Here is a 20,175-nt window from a genome sequence, read left to right as displayed (position 1 = left end):
CCATCTCTATTTATTTTAATCTCCCCGCCCATTTCCTGATAAAAACAAAGATCACTCAAAAAAAAAAAAAAAACCACCTTTTTTTTATTTAAGTAAAGCAATAAAAAAGTTATCTTCAAAATTCCCCATAGTGTGCAAAAAGTAGCGTTTGACAAAGAAAGAAAATCTGTTATTATTGAATTAAATGTGCATAACTATGAAATGTAACGTAATATAGATGCAGCAAAACGTTGCAGCTTGGGGGGGGGGGGGAATGAAAAAAGAAATAAATGCCATCCCTAAATAAAAGAAAAAAAGGAAAGAAAAAAAGCAAGCTCTGTCGGAAAACACGCGGTCATCACGTCATAAAATGTAGAAGTAAGCTGTATAGTAAAAACAAAAGATAAACATTGTTTGCGATTAAGATTCCATCGTAAATACCGAATCGCGAAATCCAAGTAGTGACGTCAAAGGCATAAAAGTTTGAAGAACGCTTTTTTCGACCGATGCGGGGAAAGACATAATGTGTTCAGCATTAAACAGGGTTCGTACGCTCCGGGAATTCCGGGAAAACCGGGAATTGTCAGGGAAAATGACACTGTCAAAAATGTCAGGGAAAAGTCAGGGAGTTTTCAAATTTTGTCCTCCAAAAAAATTTTTTCCATTTTTTTCCCAAGGAATTAAGTACTATGAGATCTAGTCTTCGTTTTTATTGTGATTTCACGAAAAAAATTGTAAATTTTTATCTAAACCGACGCTGGCACTTAAAAACTGCAATCGAAAAATGAACGTTTTTTTTTCACAACGAAAAATGCGCCAAAAGAGCGAAGATTTTCTTACATGGAGTCAGTGAGGGGAACGCATTTCTTTCTACTGCCTTAAGTTTTAGATGGGTTGCCACAACATTCTGTTCGGTTCAGGGTTCGTACGCTCCGGGAAAACTTGGAATTATCAGGGAAAATGACTTAGTCAAAAATGTCAAGGAATTTTCCAAATGTGTCCCCAAAATTTTTCTTTTCCCAATTTTTTCCCAGGGAATTTCGTTTTATAAGATCTAATCTTCATTTTTATCGATGTATTTAAAAAAAATTGTAACAATTTTAAAGCAATGAAAAAAGTGGCGACCCAAAAAATCTTCAGCAGCCGCCATTTTTGGCTCTCAGTAGTTCCCAAGGGAAAAAAAATCAGGTGAACAGCAATTATGCACAAACTCAACAGGAGAGAAGACAATTTACTGCTTCGGAAGCATAACCTGTAGATGGGAGGGTCGATCGGGGAAAATGTTTTTTTTTTTTTTTTTTTTTTGTTTGTATCGGAAAATTATTTCAGCTACGTGTTAAACGTAGTCGCCATCTTTGGTCATTCACAAGATGGAAGTAGATACGATCCAAAAATGCCTAAGTTTCTAAAAACAAAGCAGAATTGGATGTTTTCTTTAATTGAAAATTGATGAAAACAAAAAAAAAATGGTCTGCAAATTGTTTTTGTATTATTATTTGAAATAATTTTCTTGAGAAATGAAAAATTTTGTTCTTAAAACTTAATCTTATCCTCACTGCCTCGGACGCAAATGTGATAAAAACTTTTCAATGAATTGTAGTATCATGAAGATTTATTATTTTTTAACTGTCTTCATGTAACAAATTAAAAAAAAGTTATTTCTTATTTTTGGGCATAGCCGCCATATTTGGTCATTCCCAAGATGGAAGTACACAAGCCTTTTTCAAGTGCCTAAGTTCCCGAAAACGGCATTGGATGTTAATTGCAATGCAAACTATTGAAAACAACACAAATTGTGCCCTTTTTTTCCGGATAATGTGTAATTATTTTCTGGAAAAATGCAAAATTTAATTTTCATAACATTTTTTTTTGTTTTAATTGATTTAGACTCTTATGTGCTAAATACTGACTATTTTGCTTTTATTGTAGTTTTTTAAGGATTATTAATTATTTATTACTACTTTATACTACAAATCCAAAAATCTACTTATTATTTTAAATTTTTCACTTTGTCGCCATATTTGATCGTTTGCACAATGGAAGTAGACTTAAACTTCCAGAAACAGAATTGGACGTTTATATCAATGTGTAATATTGAAAATAACATTAAATGTGCAAAAAGTTATGAATTTTTGAAAATTAACTATTACTTTCTGGAAAAGAAAGTTTGAAATTTTAATGTAAGCGTCCTTTAATATGTGAAAAAAAAAAAAAAAAGATTATTGGCATTGGCCTATGTTTGGCGGATGTTGATTTTTGTTACTATGCATTACATGGTATGCCGATTGATGCAACAAGTTAATCATATTTATACTGAAATTTAGCATTGCATTTTGCTCAATATGTTTAGTGTAACCTACTTATAAGAAAATAAAAAGTATTGTAAACCAAAAGCGGATGCTAAAAGGTTGCTGCAGGACTACAGCAAAATGCTATAATATTACGCGTGACATCAAAGAAACGCTAAAATAAGTTGAAAGTACTCTGTTTTCAACAAATAGTAAACAAATTAAAACAATTTTGAACAAAATGTTTAAAAAAAACTTAAAATTTTGACAGAGAAAACAAACGAAAAAAAACCAAGTTTTTTTTTTTTTTTTTTAATCTAAGGGGAGAAGTTTCAGTTCTTCTGCATCACTACTTTAAACAATTTTAATTATTCTGAAAATATTACTATTTAAACTTAAATTATGAATGAAGCGAGTAACCTGGAATTTTCTAAAAAACAACCTGGAAAACCTGGAAAAGTCAGGGAACTTTTTTTAACCAAAAGTGTATGAACCCTGTTAAAAAATTGTTTAAAACAAAACTATTGCGTATTTTTAAGAACTTTTTTCTTCTGAAGAGGGCGAAATGGTTTTACTATTACCAACTTAAATTTTAGAAATGGGGCTTTGATACTTCTCGCAGGATGATATTAAAAAAAAAAACAAAACCCAGGAAAAATGCAAATTAAAGGTTTTTTGAAAAATTCATTAAAAATACAAAAATTGCTCTATCTTCAAATTTTTTTCATTCATCATATTTAAAATTAAATCTCCTACCTTATAGTGCAAAAAATATTTGTGTGGTGCGATTGGTTCGGGGAGTCTGTGAGGTAAAAAGTGCAAAAAAACACATAAAACATTAAATAACTTTTTTTCTAATTAAAATATCAAAAATCGAAGCCCGAGGTGCACATCTTCAGCAAAAACTGCACCTGTATACCAAATTTCATCTTTCTAGGCCTTACCGTTTTCTCGGGATGCGCGCCACACACACACATACACACACATACACACACACACACACACACACAAACATCTTGTTTTATTATATGTACTAGCCGCCTGCGGTGACCAGCTGGTCCGTCTTTTTACGCCATTCGTCTTTTTACGCCAGGGGTGCCGCCTTCGGCGGCTGCTTAAACAATTTAGCAACGACATTAATCAATGTTTTTCTCTATGAATCAGTATTATCATTCGTTTTTTTACGGCAATGTTGCCGCCCTCGGCGGCTGCTTAAATAAATTTCGTGGCGGTGTCAATCAATCTATATCTATCTATATCATTAATAAATTGAATAAAATATTTTTTAGATCTGTCTCCAGTTTCGTTGTTTGGAATATTTTTAAAGGAGGGGGAGGGGAGACACAAACGACGTACTCTTCATGCAAATTTTGTCGAAAAATAAACAAAAAGCACTTCCACTTTTATGTGAAAGCATTGTTTTTTCAAAGTCATGGTGTATGTGGGGGAGGGAGGGGGCATTGGCATCCAATGTGCAAGCAGCCACCTACGGCGGCTGTTTGGCTAACTTGTCATTTACCTTTTTACTTCAAGTTTGCAGCCTTCGGCTGTTGTTTAAATAAATTTGGCAGCAGTATTAATCAATCCATCTCTATCTTTTTTTGTGCCATTCACATTTTTACTCACGTTTTCCCAGGATGCGCGCCACAAACACACACACACACACACACATACACACACACACAAACATCTTATTTTATTATATGTATAGATTTATTTATTTATTATTATTATTATTATTTTTCATAGCTTTCTAAGAATGTTTTTAATGCTTTGATGACAGAACAGCATTTTACTAACTAAACAGCAGCATAAAGCTTAACGTTACTCTTTATTCTCCAAACTTGTTTTTCATTTGTTGTGTCAGTAGTAAAGTTCAAAGTCTTTTCTTTCAGTTGCAATTGTTGTGACGACACAGGAACTATGCTAAAAAGAGAAGGTCCGGATCTATACATTTTGATTCCCCTACAACAAAATATCTAGGGCCCATACCTACAGGCCAGCAGTGTCTCTTAGTAAAGTGAAGAAGTCTTAGTACTAGTTTTTTTTTTTCTATTTTTTCTTCAATTTCTAGGGCCGTTAGCTCCTTTAAGGACGCGGGCTTCTCGCACTGCGGGTACGCAGATCTGGGCTTGCTATGCTAATGAGTAAAGTTACATGTTTCTGGTGCAAGGGATTAAGAGATAGGAAATTTTAATTTTGCTTTTATGAACTGGGAGAGTTGAGCTTGTTGGTCTTTGTGCTATATGTTTTACATAAAAAGGCTTCAAAAAGAAAATTAGCTGAACTTGAGATTAATAAAAAGTATGAAATATTAAAATTAACTGAAAATGGAAAAAGCCAGAGAATATTAACTGGCATATAAGAAATTTCTAAAACTAAAGTGTCTAATATAGTTAAAAACAAGGAAAAACTAACAAAATTATTTGAAAAGTATTTTTAATTATTATTTCACTTTCAATAACGTTTAATTAGTAACGTTTGTGCCTAAATTTCAAAAATAGTCCCCTAATATTCAAAAAATAAATCAATTCAAAACAGAGGAGGAAAGCATTTTACGGTCAATACAGCCAAAAGAGAAATTTACAATATCACAACTTTTCACGGAGGGGGAGGGGGGGGGGGGGAATTCAAAATATGGTAAGCGACTGCTTTTAAAGAACATTTTTATGGAGTTTCTTGTGATCAATATTTTGTAGAAAGACTGATAGATGGGTAATAGGGGAAAGGCTAAGGTGAAATTCTTGAAAAAAGGACTTGTTCAATCATATGAGTTGCTCAGATGACGTAGAGGAAATAGAAATAGTTTATCTTTTATAGCTCAATGATACAAAGATGTGATCTATTTTTAAACACTGAAGAAAAAGAAAAGATCTTAAAACCCTCTAGCAATTTAAAAAAAAAAAAAAACTATGAAGGGAAAACAGGTTATCAATAATAATAAAAAAAAAGACAAAATCTTATTTTAATTGCTTTTCTTTTGCGTAGAGCTTTATTTACAAATTTTAAGGCTATTAGACATTCTGTCAAACACAATAATAGGTGCAATAAATAGGCTTGCCAGATTTCTGAAACGTTCAACCGGTACACCGGGACCCCCCCCCCCCCCCCCCGTCGCGATTCAAAAGGGTACCAGGGTGTAATTCTGAGCTCAAGTACAATTTTCTGAAGACAGTGAAATTTTCGGAAATTATGAGGAAGCTCGACCCTCCCGCTCTCTACCCTGTAAAAACTTTTGAAATATCCTAACAAAAACTATTGAAAACAAACATTTTAAAAGTTTTTTAGACAATTTTTCAGCTGTAGAATATGTTATCAGCTCAAAATTTTTGGAAACTTCGGATCACGAACACCCCTGAAGATAACGCACCCTCGGCTGTTTTTAGCGTGTTTTAGAGGGTAGTTCATTCTCAATGCTATGAATTACATTGAATATACACATTAATACTAATTATGAACCTAAACCAGGGGAAGTAATAAATGACACATGCAGGTAAATTTCAACATTTAATTTCTTGCATGTTAATATTTGTTAGTTACTATTTAGTAAGAAGAAATACTTCGAATGAGGAATAAAAACTTGAACAATATTTATACGCATTTTTCACCCGCTAGGACTTTTTTTTAGAAACTCCTTTTTTGGTTTTAATGTTAATGAAAAAATCCTCACAAGCTGATTCGATATTAATTTTACATGTCTATGCTTCAAATGACAGAGTAATTATCCAAAATAATCCTTCCCAGTTAATTATTTTTAGACTTTTTTGGTCGTCTAATGAAATTTATCTTTTTCTGGGACCTGAAGGAAACCGGCCGCGACACTAGGACTTTGTCTAAAATCTGGGACTGTCCCGGTCAAACCGGGACGTCTGGCAAGCTTAGCTATAAAAAAGTACTATCGAAGGAAGTGCTGCATAGTTGGATGCGCCAACAGATTTTGTTATTTCATATACTACAACTAGGGTACACTAAGGGTGTAAACTACTTGAACAAAATACCAGGTAGCACAAAATTGTTATTTTTATGCTAAAAATCAATCTTTTTATACGTTTAGTATCGCCCTTGCTTTTAAACGTCATAATTAGCAAATTAAAACTAAATTTTGTAGTAATTTTCTGTATGATCTAATATTTTGGAAATGCTCAGAGGCTGAGGGTCTCTTGGTCTAGCCCTAATGGCAAACAGAGCTCTGCTTTTGTGTACACTTATTTGTATGTTTTACTGCGTAATTCTGAATTTTTTATGTTAGGATATATAGGAAATTTAGAAATGTCAAGTCAGTTAGCTCACGAAGCTGTTCTAATTATGGTAATTTTATTATTTTAGAAATATTTTTGAAAACAAATGCCACATGCCGGAAGGTTGTTCATTTTTACTTGATCCCAATTTAAATTTATGAATAATTCCTTTTGCTTTTAGAGGAGATTCTTTTATTGAATCTATATCACTTTTCCCGCGCAGGTTGCATTCATGTCAGTTAGTTATCATGCTTTTAACATTTTTTTTTAATCATCTAAAATGCATTTCGAAAATTCAATTATACCATTAAATTCAGCTTGAAGAAATCAATAAACTATTAGAAAGTATTTCTATTTAAATTTTTTAATGGATACTTTGTGTCGCATGTTAGTAATATTAGTCAGTTGCTAATATGTCAGTGAGTTACCAACTTGTTGTAAATACTGCACGCATTTTTATTTTAGCAATACAGTGATTACCGATTGTATGAATCACATTTGTTCTAAACAGCTTTGATTCCATGAAGCGGCTGATTCAATAAAGCAACTAGTTCAATAAAGCTGGATTTTGTTCTATTTTTGGCAATTTGATTCATTACAGCGGTTGACCCAATTAACCGCTGATTTAATTAACCGGAGTCCACTGTATCAAATCTAACAAATGTATTTCCATTGCTTACCTTTTATGTAAACTTATTTATTTGTTTTGTTGCTTAATTTTGAACATTTGCGTTAGTATAGTTAGAAAATTTCAGAAATGTCAGTCACTTACCAAGCTGTTCTAATTACTGTAATTCTTTATTGTAGCAATATTTTCCAACTCAAATGCCATAAACCAAAAGTTTATTCATTGTTCTTTGATCCTGATTTGAATTTAATAAAAAATCTTTTTACTTTCAGAAAAATCTCTTATTGAATCTGTATTATTTTTCACATAGGTTGCATTCATGCCAGTCAGTTACCATGCTTTTAAAAATTTTTCAAAAATCACCCAATATGTGTTTTGGAAATTCAATTATACCATGAAATTCAGCTTGAAAAGTACAATAATTGAGGAGAAAATATTATTTTAAAAACCAATATTTTGTGGTTTATGTTTCAAAATACTTATCGTTTTGCTCTATGAATGTCAGTCAGTTACCCGTGGAATTGCCCATTATGCTTCAGTTTTCTGACCGAGGCAAAAGCATTAAAAACAAACGATTCAATTATGAATCACTTAGCTACAGGTTGCATCAAGTTTTCGTTCCAGCATGGAGCGTTTCCATCACATTTATCTTATTACCTCACTTGCATTATTTATTGTTTTCAAGTTTTCATGTAACGCGCGATATATATCTAATTTTTGACGCAGATCGCCCGGGCCCGAACACTTGTTCCTCTGGTTACGATTTGAACGCTCTGCCGATCGAGTTATTCAGCTCAGTCGGTCACAGCGCAATTTAAGCTTATAAATTTAACCGAAACCCTCAGTCCGATGCTTTCAAACAGGTTTTTTTTTTTTTTTTGTCAGAAAAAAAGAATTTTTAGATCGAGGGTCTATTTTTCGTCATTAACCTGCACGATAAGCTTTAAAATGAGGCGTAAATCAAAGAAATCGACCAAGAATTGAGAAAGTTCTCGCATAGGAACAAAAAACAGGCTACAGAAATAATATATAAGGATAAAATAAAATAAATAAATATGTTTTTCAAGCTGTATGATGAAGATAATGTTAGTGGATTAATCTGATGTTTTAAATATGCAGTAGTACCGCTAGCTCGGAGAAGTGAAAAATGATGAATGAATTAAAGATTTAATGTAAAAGACGCGATGGTATAGCTTTAACAGCAAACCGAAATCAAGTTCCTTTTATGTCGGACAGATTTTGGTGGTAAAAGAGTTGGAGTCAGATTCGGAGTTGAAGGTTCAAAAATTCCTAAAGTCTGAGCTGGAGTCGTTCAATTTCTCTCCGACTCCGTAGGCCTGGAATCAAAGCATTGCTCTCAGTTTCATTTGGCATCAGATTCTGATTAGATTCCTAAAATCGTCAATTATCACTCCACCATTCACACTGTTTATATTCCAAGAAAGTTATGTAAGATAAAATCTATTGAAACCTGTTGCAGATACTCTTGTTTTGGAATTCCCAAACATATCTTTCTGCATTATCGAACAGTTCCGATGTAGGTTAAAGGTCATCCGATTTGCTGGGTTTCGCATAACAGTCACAATTTTAATTGTGTGATGTTTCTAATATCAAGTTGTTGAATAAAATAATATTAGTAACGGAATCTGAAGAATGAAGATGAATAAGATTAGCAGTATGAAAAGGATTAGCTATATTATTCTGCTGTTTCTGGTTTATAATGTCAGAGCGGCACCTATTTCAAAAAGGATGGTAGATTTGACTTACGTCTTTGACGAAACTACGTTAAAGCACCCCATACATACAAAATTTGAACTAACTGTAGTTGTTAATGGAACTCAAGATGGTGGATTTTGGTAAGTACTCTCACTTTATATGTATGTGTGTATTAGGGATGGACAATATCGTTCTTTTTAACGAACCGTTCATCAGAGGAACGTTCGCTTTTTTTACCCGTTCATTGAACTCGTTCATTTAAAAAAGTTACTGATGGTATCCCAACGAGAGTTACTTACGTACATTGAAAATGTTTCATTGAATCAGTAATATTATTTTGAGAAAAGCAATTAAGATTACCTAACAGTATGAAAATTCGCCAATAACAATTTAATAAAAAATATTTTATTTAGGTTTTTATGTTTGAAGCAATTTTTCAATGTTGAAAGATATTTTTCGATGACCGAGTGGTGAGATCTGTTTTTTGTTTTCCATTTCAAAAAGGTCGCAGGTTTGATTCCAGTATAGTACAAAATTAAATAAATAAATTTTATTTAAAAAAAAAAAATTACAATAAAATCGAAAAATTTGTAAAATTGATCTGTAAGTAAAATTACTGAAAACAGTCCTTTACAACATTTTCGTGTTAAAAATAGAATGAAAATAAAAGAATAAGATACGAACTTAAGTGAAATAGTGCATTAATTCATGCACTATTTTATGGGCTCAATCCCCCTACCAAATATGTCCAATGTGGGAAGAGCATTTCTCTAAGTGTAAAATGATCGCTGGTGGTAATTAACCAAAAATATTTTTGATTGTGTATAAAATGAAAATAATACCAAAAAAACACTTTTGAAAGTTAAACGAGAGAATGAGAAAGAATATTAAAATAAATATCATCGTTCAAAAGAACGGCCGTTCTTTTTTTACATAGATTGTACTGCACTGTTCATTTTAAGAAGTCGTTCTTTTAGATCCGTTCCTTCATGAACATGTACGACACATCTCTAGTATTTTCAGTGAGAAAAAATAAATTGCAGCAATTCTAAATGTTGTGTTACGAATTAAACTGTCTGCATGGTGAACTGAATGTGCAATATGAGAAATTTAGGTACCGAAAGTAATCCTTGTCAAAATCAATTCACGACGTCAGTTCTTTTGAAAAAGTTCTGAAGAATATTATCTTTTGGCACCTCATCTGGAACTTGTATCCTTTTATCTCCCACTTTAAGACGTTGAAAGTTCTTTTGTTTTTGTTCATAAAAATATGAGCTGAACTTACTCGTGTTTCATTCGAAGCATATCAACTGTCTTTAGAAATGGTAAATATCGTTATTCCTGACGCAGGTGGCATAATATTAAATTGCGCACATTTTTTAAAGCAGTTGATACTTTTTGTTACAAAATCATTAAATACTATGTTGGTTATTGGACAGCATCCTTTTCTTTCTTTCTCTCTTTTCTTTTCTTCTGCTTCTTTTTTTTTTTTTTTGAATTAGTGTCAGCTAATTTCTAAGTTTTTATATGAAAAATTATTGAGGGGGCTGTCCCCTCTCCCAAATTATTGTCCGCATAGGCTGAAACGCCCATGATTTAAGAACTAAATCCTGTTCTGAAATCAAGTACAGCTTGGCCGTCGCCCACTGCTTCTAGAAGATCAATTACCTTCATCGTCATGAAGAACTAATATCACAAACTTTGTAAAAAGTCGAAAATTTTGCACTAAAATAAGAAGAGCGAAACTGAATGACGTTATTAGAAGTACAAGTGAAAAAGACTGAATGAGAGAAAAATTGTGAACAGCCGACTCGAAGTTAACACACTGAGCATTTTCAGCAATTTTAAATAATGAGGTTTGTAACAATCACGAAAACTGGCAAAGGAACTGAAAAATTCGACGATAGAGAGAATATATGGGAAAGACCGGGGCTATATACACTGTAACAAATTTCGGAAACGTTTCTGGATATATCGGAAACGTTTCCGAAATAGTAGGAATCCTTCATCCAATAGCGAATACCTCAATATTCAGAAAGCTTTTTGTTATTTCAAGATATCTAGAAGCGGAAGTGATGACGCAACGCTTCGAAACCTATTTCATCCTTCCAACCCGGGCGCCAATGAGTCGGAAATAACGAGAACTTATTTTTTTCTTATCTATGGTTGCTGCAGTCAGGAACTGTTTGGCATTGGATTACTTGTTATTTCATGTCTAGAGAGTAGTAAATGTGTCGAAACTAATTTTACGCCTTTGCATTTTGGACTGCCCTTGATTTTTTAGACGATGTACGCAGCTATTAAGTTAGTTAATAACCATTTGTTTCTTTATAATTTCCAATGCGACCATAATTAGATATATATTGTGTGTTCAAGCGTGAATAGTTTCAACACCCGTGTTTATACTTAATGAAACGAAACCCTTTGGATTACTTATTCAGTTGTAATGGAGGTACTTAGATTTTCTTCCGCTCATGTTCACTTGTAAGTATTAATGAATATTTTAAAACATGTTGTTATATACATTTATATTTTTGTTGATTTGCATTTGATGAGGCTAAAATTGTAACTGTTTTTGGGTTTATCGAATTAATTTCAAGTTATCCTACATGTGCGCGGTGTACTATTTGTTGTAACCAACTGAAACTGATTAATTACGCAAAAGAAATAAGATTTATATTTGAGAAGCAATCACAGAAAAGTTTTTTCGAAATACTTGGATGTACATACATTTTGGTTCAAAAAGAAAAAAAAATCAATTGTTTAATTCATTAAAAATATGGTAATGCAAATATTTTCTAGTATTGTAATATGCTTCACAAAAATTTGCCAATATTATCTTTTTTATTATAATTTATTCATTCGTTTAAAAATATTTATACCATTAGAAAATGACCATATTATCTATTAGTAAGAACATAGTTATGCAATTAATTCATCTGCTTATTCATTTTGTTAAATGTGGTTAACAATAAAAAAATTCCTTGACATTAGTTGTTCCGAAAATAACATTTCCTTCGTGGACAGACTAGTTTAATGTAGGACAGTCAGGAGGAATGAGTCAGTGGCAAAAATGGAACAGCTGCATTTACATGCCGAAATAAAAAGTAATATTATTTCATGTCATCGTTTTAAAAGTGATCATTTTTTAAATACTATGTTATTAATATGCAATGCACATATGGGGAGAAGACGAGGGGCGTTCACCACGCAGACTGTGCCATTGACATTTTCAAGGGGTTGCTTTTTTTAAGGGGGGGGGGGGCCGCTTTATATCATTTTATGGGTGCACCATCACTCTTATGGTGTGGGGGGGGACTCTCGTATATATGAAATGGAATAATCATGTAATAGAGTTCAATGTTTTAATAAATAAAATATATAATGCATTTTGCGCACACTCTAAAAATAAAATCAGTAACCTATTTTGATTAAGTATCTATATTTGTGATAAACTGGAAAAGGGCAAGAACAGAAGAATAAACCCGAATGGTTCCAGCAGGGGGACTTTGGTGTCATATTTAAATTCATCAATTTCTCTGTTGGTACTTTTCGGTACCCTTTGTTCGTCAAAGAAATTGACTTGACGTGAGCGAATTTCGGAACGCAAAGTGTAGGTAAGTTTTGTCAAATTTTATCCGAAAATAAAAGCTATCAAGTTTGATACAAGATATGTTTTTAAGTTCTGCATTAAAAATACAATATGTTGATAATTTTGTCTTGAAAATATTGAGAGAAAAACTGAAGTTTAATATTGTTTAACAAACAATCCCACTTTTGAGAAAGTACTCCCCTTTCCCTCCCCCGACGATTTTGTGATTATGAATGAAACTACTATATTATTTCATAAATTTTCAAAAATTTATAACTGTGCATATGTTATGCTGTTAACCATGCTATTTGTCATTAGAAATTCAGAAAAAAAAAATCCACGAATGATTCTAAAATTGCTTGTTTCATTGCTCTTAGATATGAAAGAATTGAAACTGATATGGCATGCAATACTATAGTAAAGAATTATTTTTTAGAAAAAATCACGGAAAAAGGATTCCGAAATTCTCGGAAACGTTTTTGAAAATTGTTTGGAGAATTCCGAAATACTCGGAAACGTTTTCGAAACTTTCATGAACCACAGCTGCACAGAATACTCAGAAACATTTCTGGAAATTACGGAAAGAGGATTCCGAAATACTCAGAAACGTTTCTGAAAATTACAGAAAGAGGATTCCAAAATACTCGGAAACATTTCTGTAAATTATAGAAAGAGGATTCCGAAATACTCAGACACGTTTCTGGACATTACAGAAAGAGGATTCCGAAATACTCAGACACGTTTCCGGAAATTACAGAAAGAGAATTCCGAAATACTCAGAAACGTTTTTGAAAATTTCATGAACCGCAGCTGCACGATATACTCAGAAACGTTTCCGAATTTTTTTTACAGTGTAGCCACACTTATCACTTATGATTTTTATCAATTTCGGTTAAATGTTTTAACAAAATTAAATTAACTTAAAGGCATTTGTATTTTGGTATAAATACTCCTCAGTTTTGAGTTTGAAGTTTTAGTTGTTTTTGTTTAACGGAAACATGTAGTAAGAGAAAAATTATGTACTAACTGATCCCGTAGCGGGGGTAGTTGCCTATATTTTTGGGGTAACTTGGCACAAGCTTCATAAAACGTTAAATCATACACATAGTTAAAATAAATCAATTTTATTAACATTTTTAAAATGGGTGAATTAAGCCTCCCCGTTCTATATGTAGTTTCTCTCTTTTTATTTTTTAAAGCTTACTAGATCTCTTTCAAAAAGTTCGTCTGAGCAGGAAAAAAAAAAAAAAAAGCATCCACCCCTTGGCATTAATTTGAATTTTGACGTCTTGAGTTCTAATTATAATTTTCGCAATCGCAAGCTGCGATAGGACCCGGTAATTAGGATGGGGATATAACGGTAATTAGGATGCGGTAATTAAGATATACAACCCAAATTCAAAATAATAGAATATCAGAACTGCTTAATCAAAACTTGTCAATGAGTCAAAATTATGTTGTTTTTTCATACGGGTTTAAAAAAATAGCATAATCAATTCATTTAATGTGAATTTTAAAAAATCCATCTTGGATTAAATGAACCTTTTACACTCTACGATCTCGGATATTTTGAAGAAATATGGGAAGACTGACCAACTAAAAAAGTAACAGAAGTAAATGAGGTAGAATACTTGTAACAACTGGCAGAGATAAACGCAAATTAAAGTGAAACGTCCAAAATAATTTTTTTAAAAATGCTTCTTTATCAATACGTGTTGAAAAGAATATGTATTTATCGGGTCCAAGCATACCACACTTGGACGGTTGCATAAACTGCAGTTTCAATCTTGGATGCTCAAAGTAAAACCAGAGATGAACATAACAGACGTGTAAAGAGAAGCTCATCTATTGGCAAGAAGATTGGGAAAGTATTTTATTAATTTAGGGTTTTTTTTTTTTTTTTGGAATTTCTGTTGACGAAAAAGGTCTTTTTTTTGGGCTTAGCGTTTTAAAAGTGAAGCGTTTGAGAAATCTTGCACATACTCAAATTTGAGACATCTTTTATGGAATGGGGATCCATGAAATTATTCAATTTTTTCTTAAATACTCATACCAAAACTTTTTCAAGTTTATCATCAGTCAACAAAAAGGGTTCTCGTTTTCAATTATTTTCAAATATGAGGGTGAACCTATTATTTCGAAACGCAAGATTGTTTTTTCTTTTTAGGTTACAAAATGACGACATTAGTGGAGGAAGCCACGCTGGAACACACATGGACGCGCCAGCTCACTTCTCTCCGGGAGGTCTTGAAATCGACCAAATTCCAATATCTCACTTTATTGCTCCAGCCGCTGTGATTGACATAACTGCCAAAGTGAGTAGTACAACCAAATAATTTCTCACACTGCGAACAAGATCCTACGCGACATTGATCGAAAACAGAAAAATAAGCAGTCATTACGGCAGTTTTCCACTTTTTTTGGGTTCATCAAGTTGGAATAGTTCGAAGCAGAGCAATGGGTAGTTAACCTCTCATTATAGCTGAGTTTTCATTCACACTATTCGCTAAATATAAGTGTCCGCAAACAAGTAGCGGCTGAATTCATAAAAGAAAGGTAAATTCTTGAGCGAAGGTAAGGACATTTACACTGGTGTCCAAAAGTTAAGCATAATTGTTATTTATGTGAGTAATGTGAGAAATATCCCTCGAAATAGGAGGAAACGTGATATGCGAGTGCAACACGGTAACAAAATAAGGAAACTACTCAAAAGAAACGGTAATATTTACTTTTATCATCCCAAAAAATAGTTAAAATGAAAATTAGGCATATGAGGAGTTTACTCTTTGCACAAAAATTTTTCTTTAAAAGATGATGCTGAAGTTCAATAGTGTGTATGGTCACCTCTGACTGCCAGGCACGCTGCACAACGATTACTCATACTTTCTATGAGGTGGTGGATGAGTTGTGGGCTTAAACAGTTCCAAGCATGCTGAGCTCTTTTTAGCTCCGGAGCAAAGCTTGGCGGGGGCGAACGGGCTGCAAGTTGTCTCCCGAGCATATCCCAGACATGCTCGATAGGGTTCAGATCAGGGGAGTTCGCAGGCCACCTCATTCGCTGGATATTTTCTGATTCGAGGAAGTCATCGACCACAGCTGTTCGGTGACATGGCGAGTTATCGTCCATGAACATGAACTCAGGACCAACAGCACCTCGAAACAAACGAACATAAGGTTTAAGAACATCGTCTCTGTATCTTTGACCAGTGATTGAGCCTGTTTCAAAAATATGGAGGTCGGTGCGGCCATCCAACATAATGCCCGCCCACACCATTACTCCTGCTGACGCAAAGTGATGTCTTTCTCTTATGTTTTGCGGTTGGAAACGAGTCCCCTTTTCTCTCCAGATTGTTACCTGACGAGAATCACTCTGTAGAGTAAAGCGGGACTCATCATTGAACATCACATTAGCCCACTGTCCCAGACTCCAATGCCGATGTTGCAAGCTCCAGTTTAAACGAGCGCGTTTATGCGCTGATGTGAGAGGAATGCAAACTGCTGGTCTTCTGGCATACAGACCGACATGGTTGAGTCTCCTGTAAACAGTTTGCCTCGAAATTGTTATTCCTATGACCCCCCCGGCACTGAGCGCCGAACTCAGTTCTCTGGCACAGCTGTCCCTATAAAACGATCTTGGCTCGCGGTTGTGACCAGGGGCGGCATTTCAGCATTTCGTTTGGGGGGTCGAGTTTCTCGAACATGACTTTCCTTAGTACGGTATAAATACTTATTGGTTGACAAGAAGTGATAATATAATGGTTTTAATGTTAAGAATAATTAGGTTTGTTAAGAACAATTAAATTTTTTGCGACTAATGCATTAAATTTGTTTTGTAATAAGTAATCTCACAAAATATCTCGGTACTAGTTTTTATTTTTTGGCAAAGTTTCAATCTGCTATTTTTGGAGTCATGAAGAACAGAGAATTATATTTAATCAATATCCAGTGTTTTGCTTTATTGCCAGTACAGCTAAAGATGAAGGTTTTGCTTGCCTCATTGCGCTTCGAAGGTAATTCTCTAACCTCCGAGATACAAAAGTCAAAATTGGTTGACGTTCAGTCCTCCCACAACTTTCTGGTTGTGTACTGAGTTTTTTGCCCTGAGGAAGAGGCTCCATTGTAGCCTTGAAATAGCTATATGCTGTATTTTCGTGTTAATTTGTGTTTTATTTACTTTTTTTTTTTCAATTTAATCGCAAAAGTCATTTGTCAAATGACTGACCTGTTTGAAACAGTCAAAAAACAATGGAAGCAGCAAAATTATGTCAAAAAACACATTTTCTTCAAATTCCGCTCTTAAAATAACCAAGAAAGCTTTTTTAATTGGACTAGTATTTATTTTGCGTCATTAAAAAGGATAGTAGCAATTCAAAAAACAATTCCTCTTCCCTCATGCTATTACTCATAAGTGTAATATTTTCTTTTTCGTTTTCTATAACCGACCTACATAATATTGAAATTAAGACCAATGATAAATGTATCTCATCAAATCCTGTCTCAATTTCTTGAGAAACTGAATCGATCATTTTATTCAAAATATTGATTTAATATTTTGACTAAAACTTCATGTGGGTTTTGTCACCTCTTCTACATTGGCATCCAGTAAAAATTGTTATGGAAAGTTCTGTCACAAAGTTCCACACTTGGTTCAAGTATGCATTAGTGCGAAAATTACTAAGAGTTTCAATTGTCAATCCAAGAATTAAGATTAGCGGATTGAAATTTTTATGATAGAGTGTAGCATTGTTCAAAAAACGCTCCGCAGTATAAATAAAGTAAACAAAAATTCAAAGTCATACATATTAAAATGATATTAGATTTTCTATAGATGAAAAGGACAGTTTCTAGTAATTCTTCCAGGAGGCTTTTATAGATTTAACTCTAGAATACCATCTTCTGACACTCAGAGATTGTCAAGTAAAGAGCCTCAAGATATATTTGTTGATGTGAAAGTATTTTTTGACGTGAGATGTTTTTCAAAAATAGCATATCTTTACCAAAAGTTACCATGAAAGCATATAATACATTGAGTTGCTAAAATGTGTTTCTACAAGGCATCAATGAACACTTACCAGCTAAACATTAAGTTATAATATGAGCATTAAAATTTATGTGAAATGACATGGAGTTCACGCGAAAATATTGCGTAGTCTCAACACTGTGCGGGCATCTTATACAAGATGCACCATCATAACATGGAGTACACAAATATGAAATATTTACCATGAAGAGATAACTTCTTTAATTAAGGCAAACAATTATTCTACACCAGTTTTTTCTGTTCTGAAAATGCAGGAAAATGATTTTATAAGTTACCGAAATTGAATGTACCCATTTTTTATTAATCTTAGTGAAATATTTGGGGGGGGGGGGCAACCGCCCCCTCTCGCCCTCCCTATTTGCCGCCCCTGGTTGTGACTCTTGGTCGACCTGGTACTGGTCGGTGGGTAACATCTCCCGTATTTGAAAACCTCTGCCACAGTCTCGAGATTACCCATTGAGGCACATTAAGAATACGAGACACTTCAGTTTGTGATCGTCCAGATTCTAGCATTCCAACGATTCTTCCTTTTGCAAACATGTCCAATTGGCGTCTTTGTGCCATTATTAGTTCTGTTTCACCAAATCCAATGTTTCTCGGTACAGCAATTGCATGAAACGCGCCTGAACTCTAGCGTGCGAGCTGTTTTATCCACATTCCGAAACGCGCACCTAATTCGCGCATGACACCATCGACTATACTATTTTGCATAAACATATTGTTTCTTCTTCAACCAATGAATCTCCATAAGTAACTTTATATAATTTTACGAAAATTTACAGATTTTTATCGCATTTTATGAATTAGGCTTAACTTTTGGACACCAGTGTACCTTCCCTCGGTGGTTGGGGGGCTTACATAACAGACGCATGATCAGTACAAAAATGTAGACTTCTGGTTTATAAGTTTGATTTCGTTGTTGAAAAAGAAGTTTATAAATTTATGTTCTGTTTCGAAGGTCAAAACGATCAGCAAACCAAATTTTCAGGATGGAAATTTTGCAAAATTATTAGCTGATATAAAAAAGATACATTTTCGATATAGCATTAGCAAAGTCTGGACTAGCAATATTCTAATGTGTTTGAGATAATGTTTTAGTGTTTACAAGTGTTATGCATTCAACTTATTTTTTTATTTGTCGTTTGATTTTATCTTTGATTTATCTAGGCAGAGTTAAATTCGGATGCGGAAGTTACCGTTGAAGACTTAATGCGATGGGAAGAAACAACAGGGCAAGATTTGAATCACAAAATTGTTCTTGTGAGATCTGGATGGGGGAGACGATGGTCCAATAGAACAGCCTTCTTCGGAACACCAGAGGATGACGGCACTAAACTGCACTTTCCTGGAGTTTCTGGAGACGCAGCCCAGTGGTTGGTGAACAACAGGGACATTTATGGCCTTGGAATCGATACTTTGTCTTTCGACCGTGGAAATTCCGTGGATTTTCCCACGCACCGAATTTTGCTGGGACATGGAATATTTGGTCTCGAAAATGTGGCCAACATGGAGCAAATTCCGATTTCGGGAGCAATGCTTCATGTCATGCCAATGAAACTAGGAAAAGCAAGTGGTGCTCCAACCCGCATCATTGCAACTTATCCGGAAGTTATTTTTTGAAATGAAGCACTTGGCTGCAATTTAAAACTTACTGAAGTAGTAAAGGAATATTTTATAATAAACGTTTAAAAAAATAATGAGGAAAAATTTTACCAGCGTAAAAGTGGGAGCTGGATGAACACCGCTGACATACGTACATAGCCAGAGAGAAAAGAATCGTGAAAAGAACTGAGTCAAGAAACTACACATCTGAATGTATTCACGGTGCAGTTCTTAATTGAGAAAATAGTTATTTTATCTGCCAAGACACAAGTACTCATATGTATCTTTATGATAGTAGTGTTCATACTTTTAGAAGGATCATATCTCAAATTTTTTCTCTTATGGTCTGAAAAAGAAATTGATGCCGAATGAGAAAAAATACGTGCATAACTTTGACCAACCTCAGATTTTTTACTGTCCGTGTTGAAATATCTTCCGATTCAAAATAAATAAGTAACAATTTTTTCTAAAATTTTGTTCGGTAAAGCACAAAAATCGCAAATTATTGCAAACACTTGTTTTAACGTTTGAAGAAACTCTCTTGTGAATGCAGAATATGTGAGTATTGGGTTTTCAAAAATTTCATATGTTTTCTATAAGCGCATAAAAAAAGTGTGTTGTCACATTTCTCGTTATTCCCTACCTCCCCCTTGTCACAATTTCACGAACTCCCTCAAAGCGTGACATCATTTGTGGACGCCCCCTTATACTGCTGGGCCTCTATCCAAATTTAACAACAAAAAATCTCACGAACAAATCTTTAACAAAGAAAAATCTTTCACAGTTGCACAAATAAAAGAACTTTCATAAGCATCTAAAGCGAGTATATATTTATGACACAATTAAGAAAATCTTAATTTCAGTGTTTTTAGTACAAATGATTTTATGGTGTAATTTGAAAAATTATAATTTTGAAGCTTCTCAGTTAGTTCATTAGACTTACAGCCTTTTCGACTACAAAAGATAAGTTATAAAAGGGATAATTTCATACGGACTATTTATTAAACTGGAATTTAAAAGAAAATATAGTTCAGATTTTTTTTTCTTTTTTGAAAATATATTTTTAATTGAATAAATTAAAACGAATGTAG

General features: G+C 33.6%; 1 protein-coding gene across 1 annotated transcript; it reads left to right on the top strand.

The window, feature by feature from the left end:
• The first annotated feature begins 8,784 nt into the window (after positions 1-8,784).
• On the top strand, positions 8,785-19,611 carry LOC129217127 (isatin hydrolase-like). Its single transcript, XM_054851384.1, has 3 exons — positions 8,785-8,989; positions 14,609-14,756; positions 18,650-19,611. Exons 1-3 carry the CDS (start codon positions 8,787-8,789, stop codon positions 19,100-19,102), a joined length of 804 nt encoding a protein of 267 aa, XP_054707359.1. The 5' UTR covers positions 8,785-8,786; the 3' UTR covers positions 19,103-19,611.
• The last annotated feature ends 564 nt before the right edge of the window (positions 19,612-20,175 follow it).

This window comes from Uloborus diversus, chromosome 2 (assembly GCF_026930045.1).
Source record: "Uloborus diversus isolate 005 chromosome 2, Udiv.v.3.1, whole genome shotgun sequence".
Classification (NCBI taxonomy): Eukaryota; Metazoa; Arthropoda; class Arachnida; order Araneae; family Uloboridae; genus Uloborus; species Uloborus diversus.
Note: the sequence above shows the minus strand (reverse complement) of the source record. Positions and strands in the feature narration are given on the sequence as shown.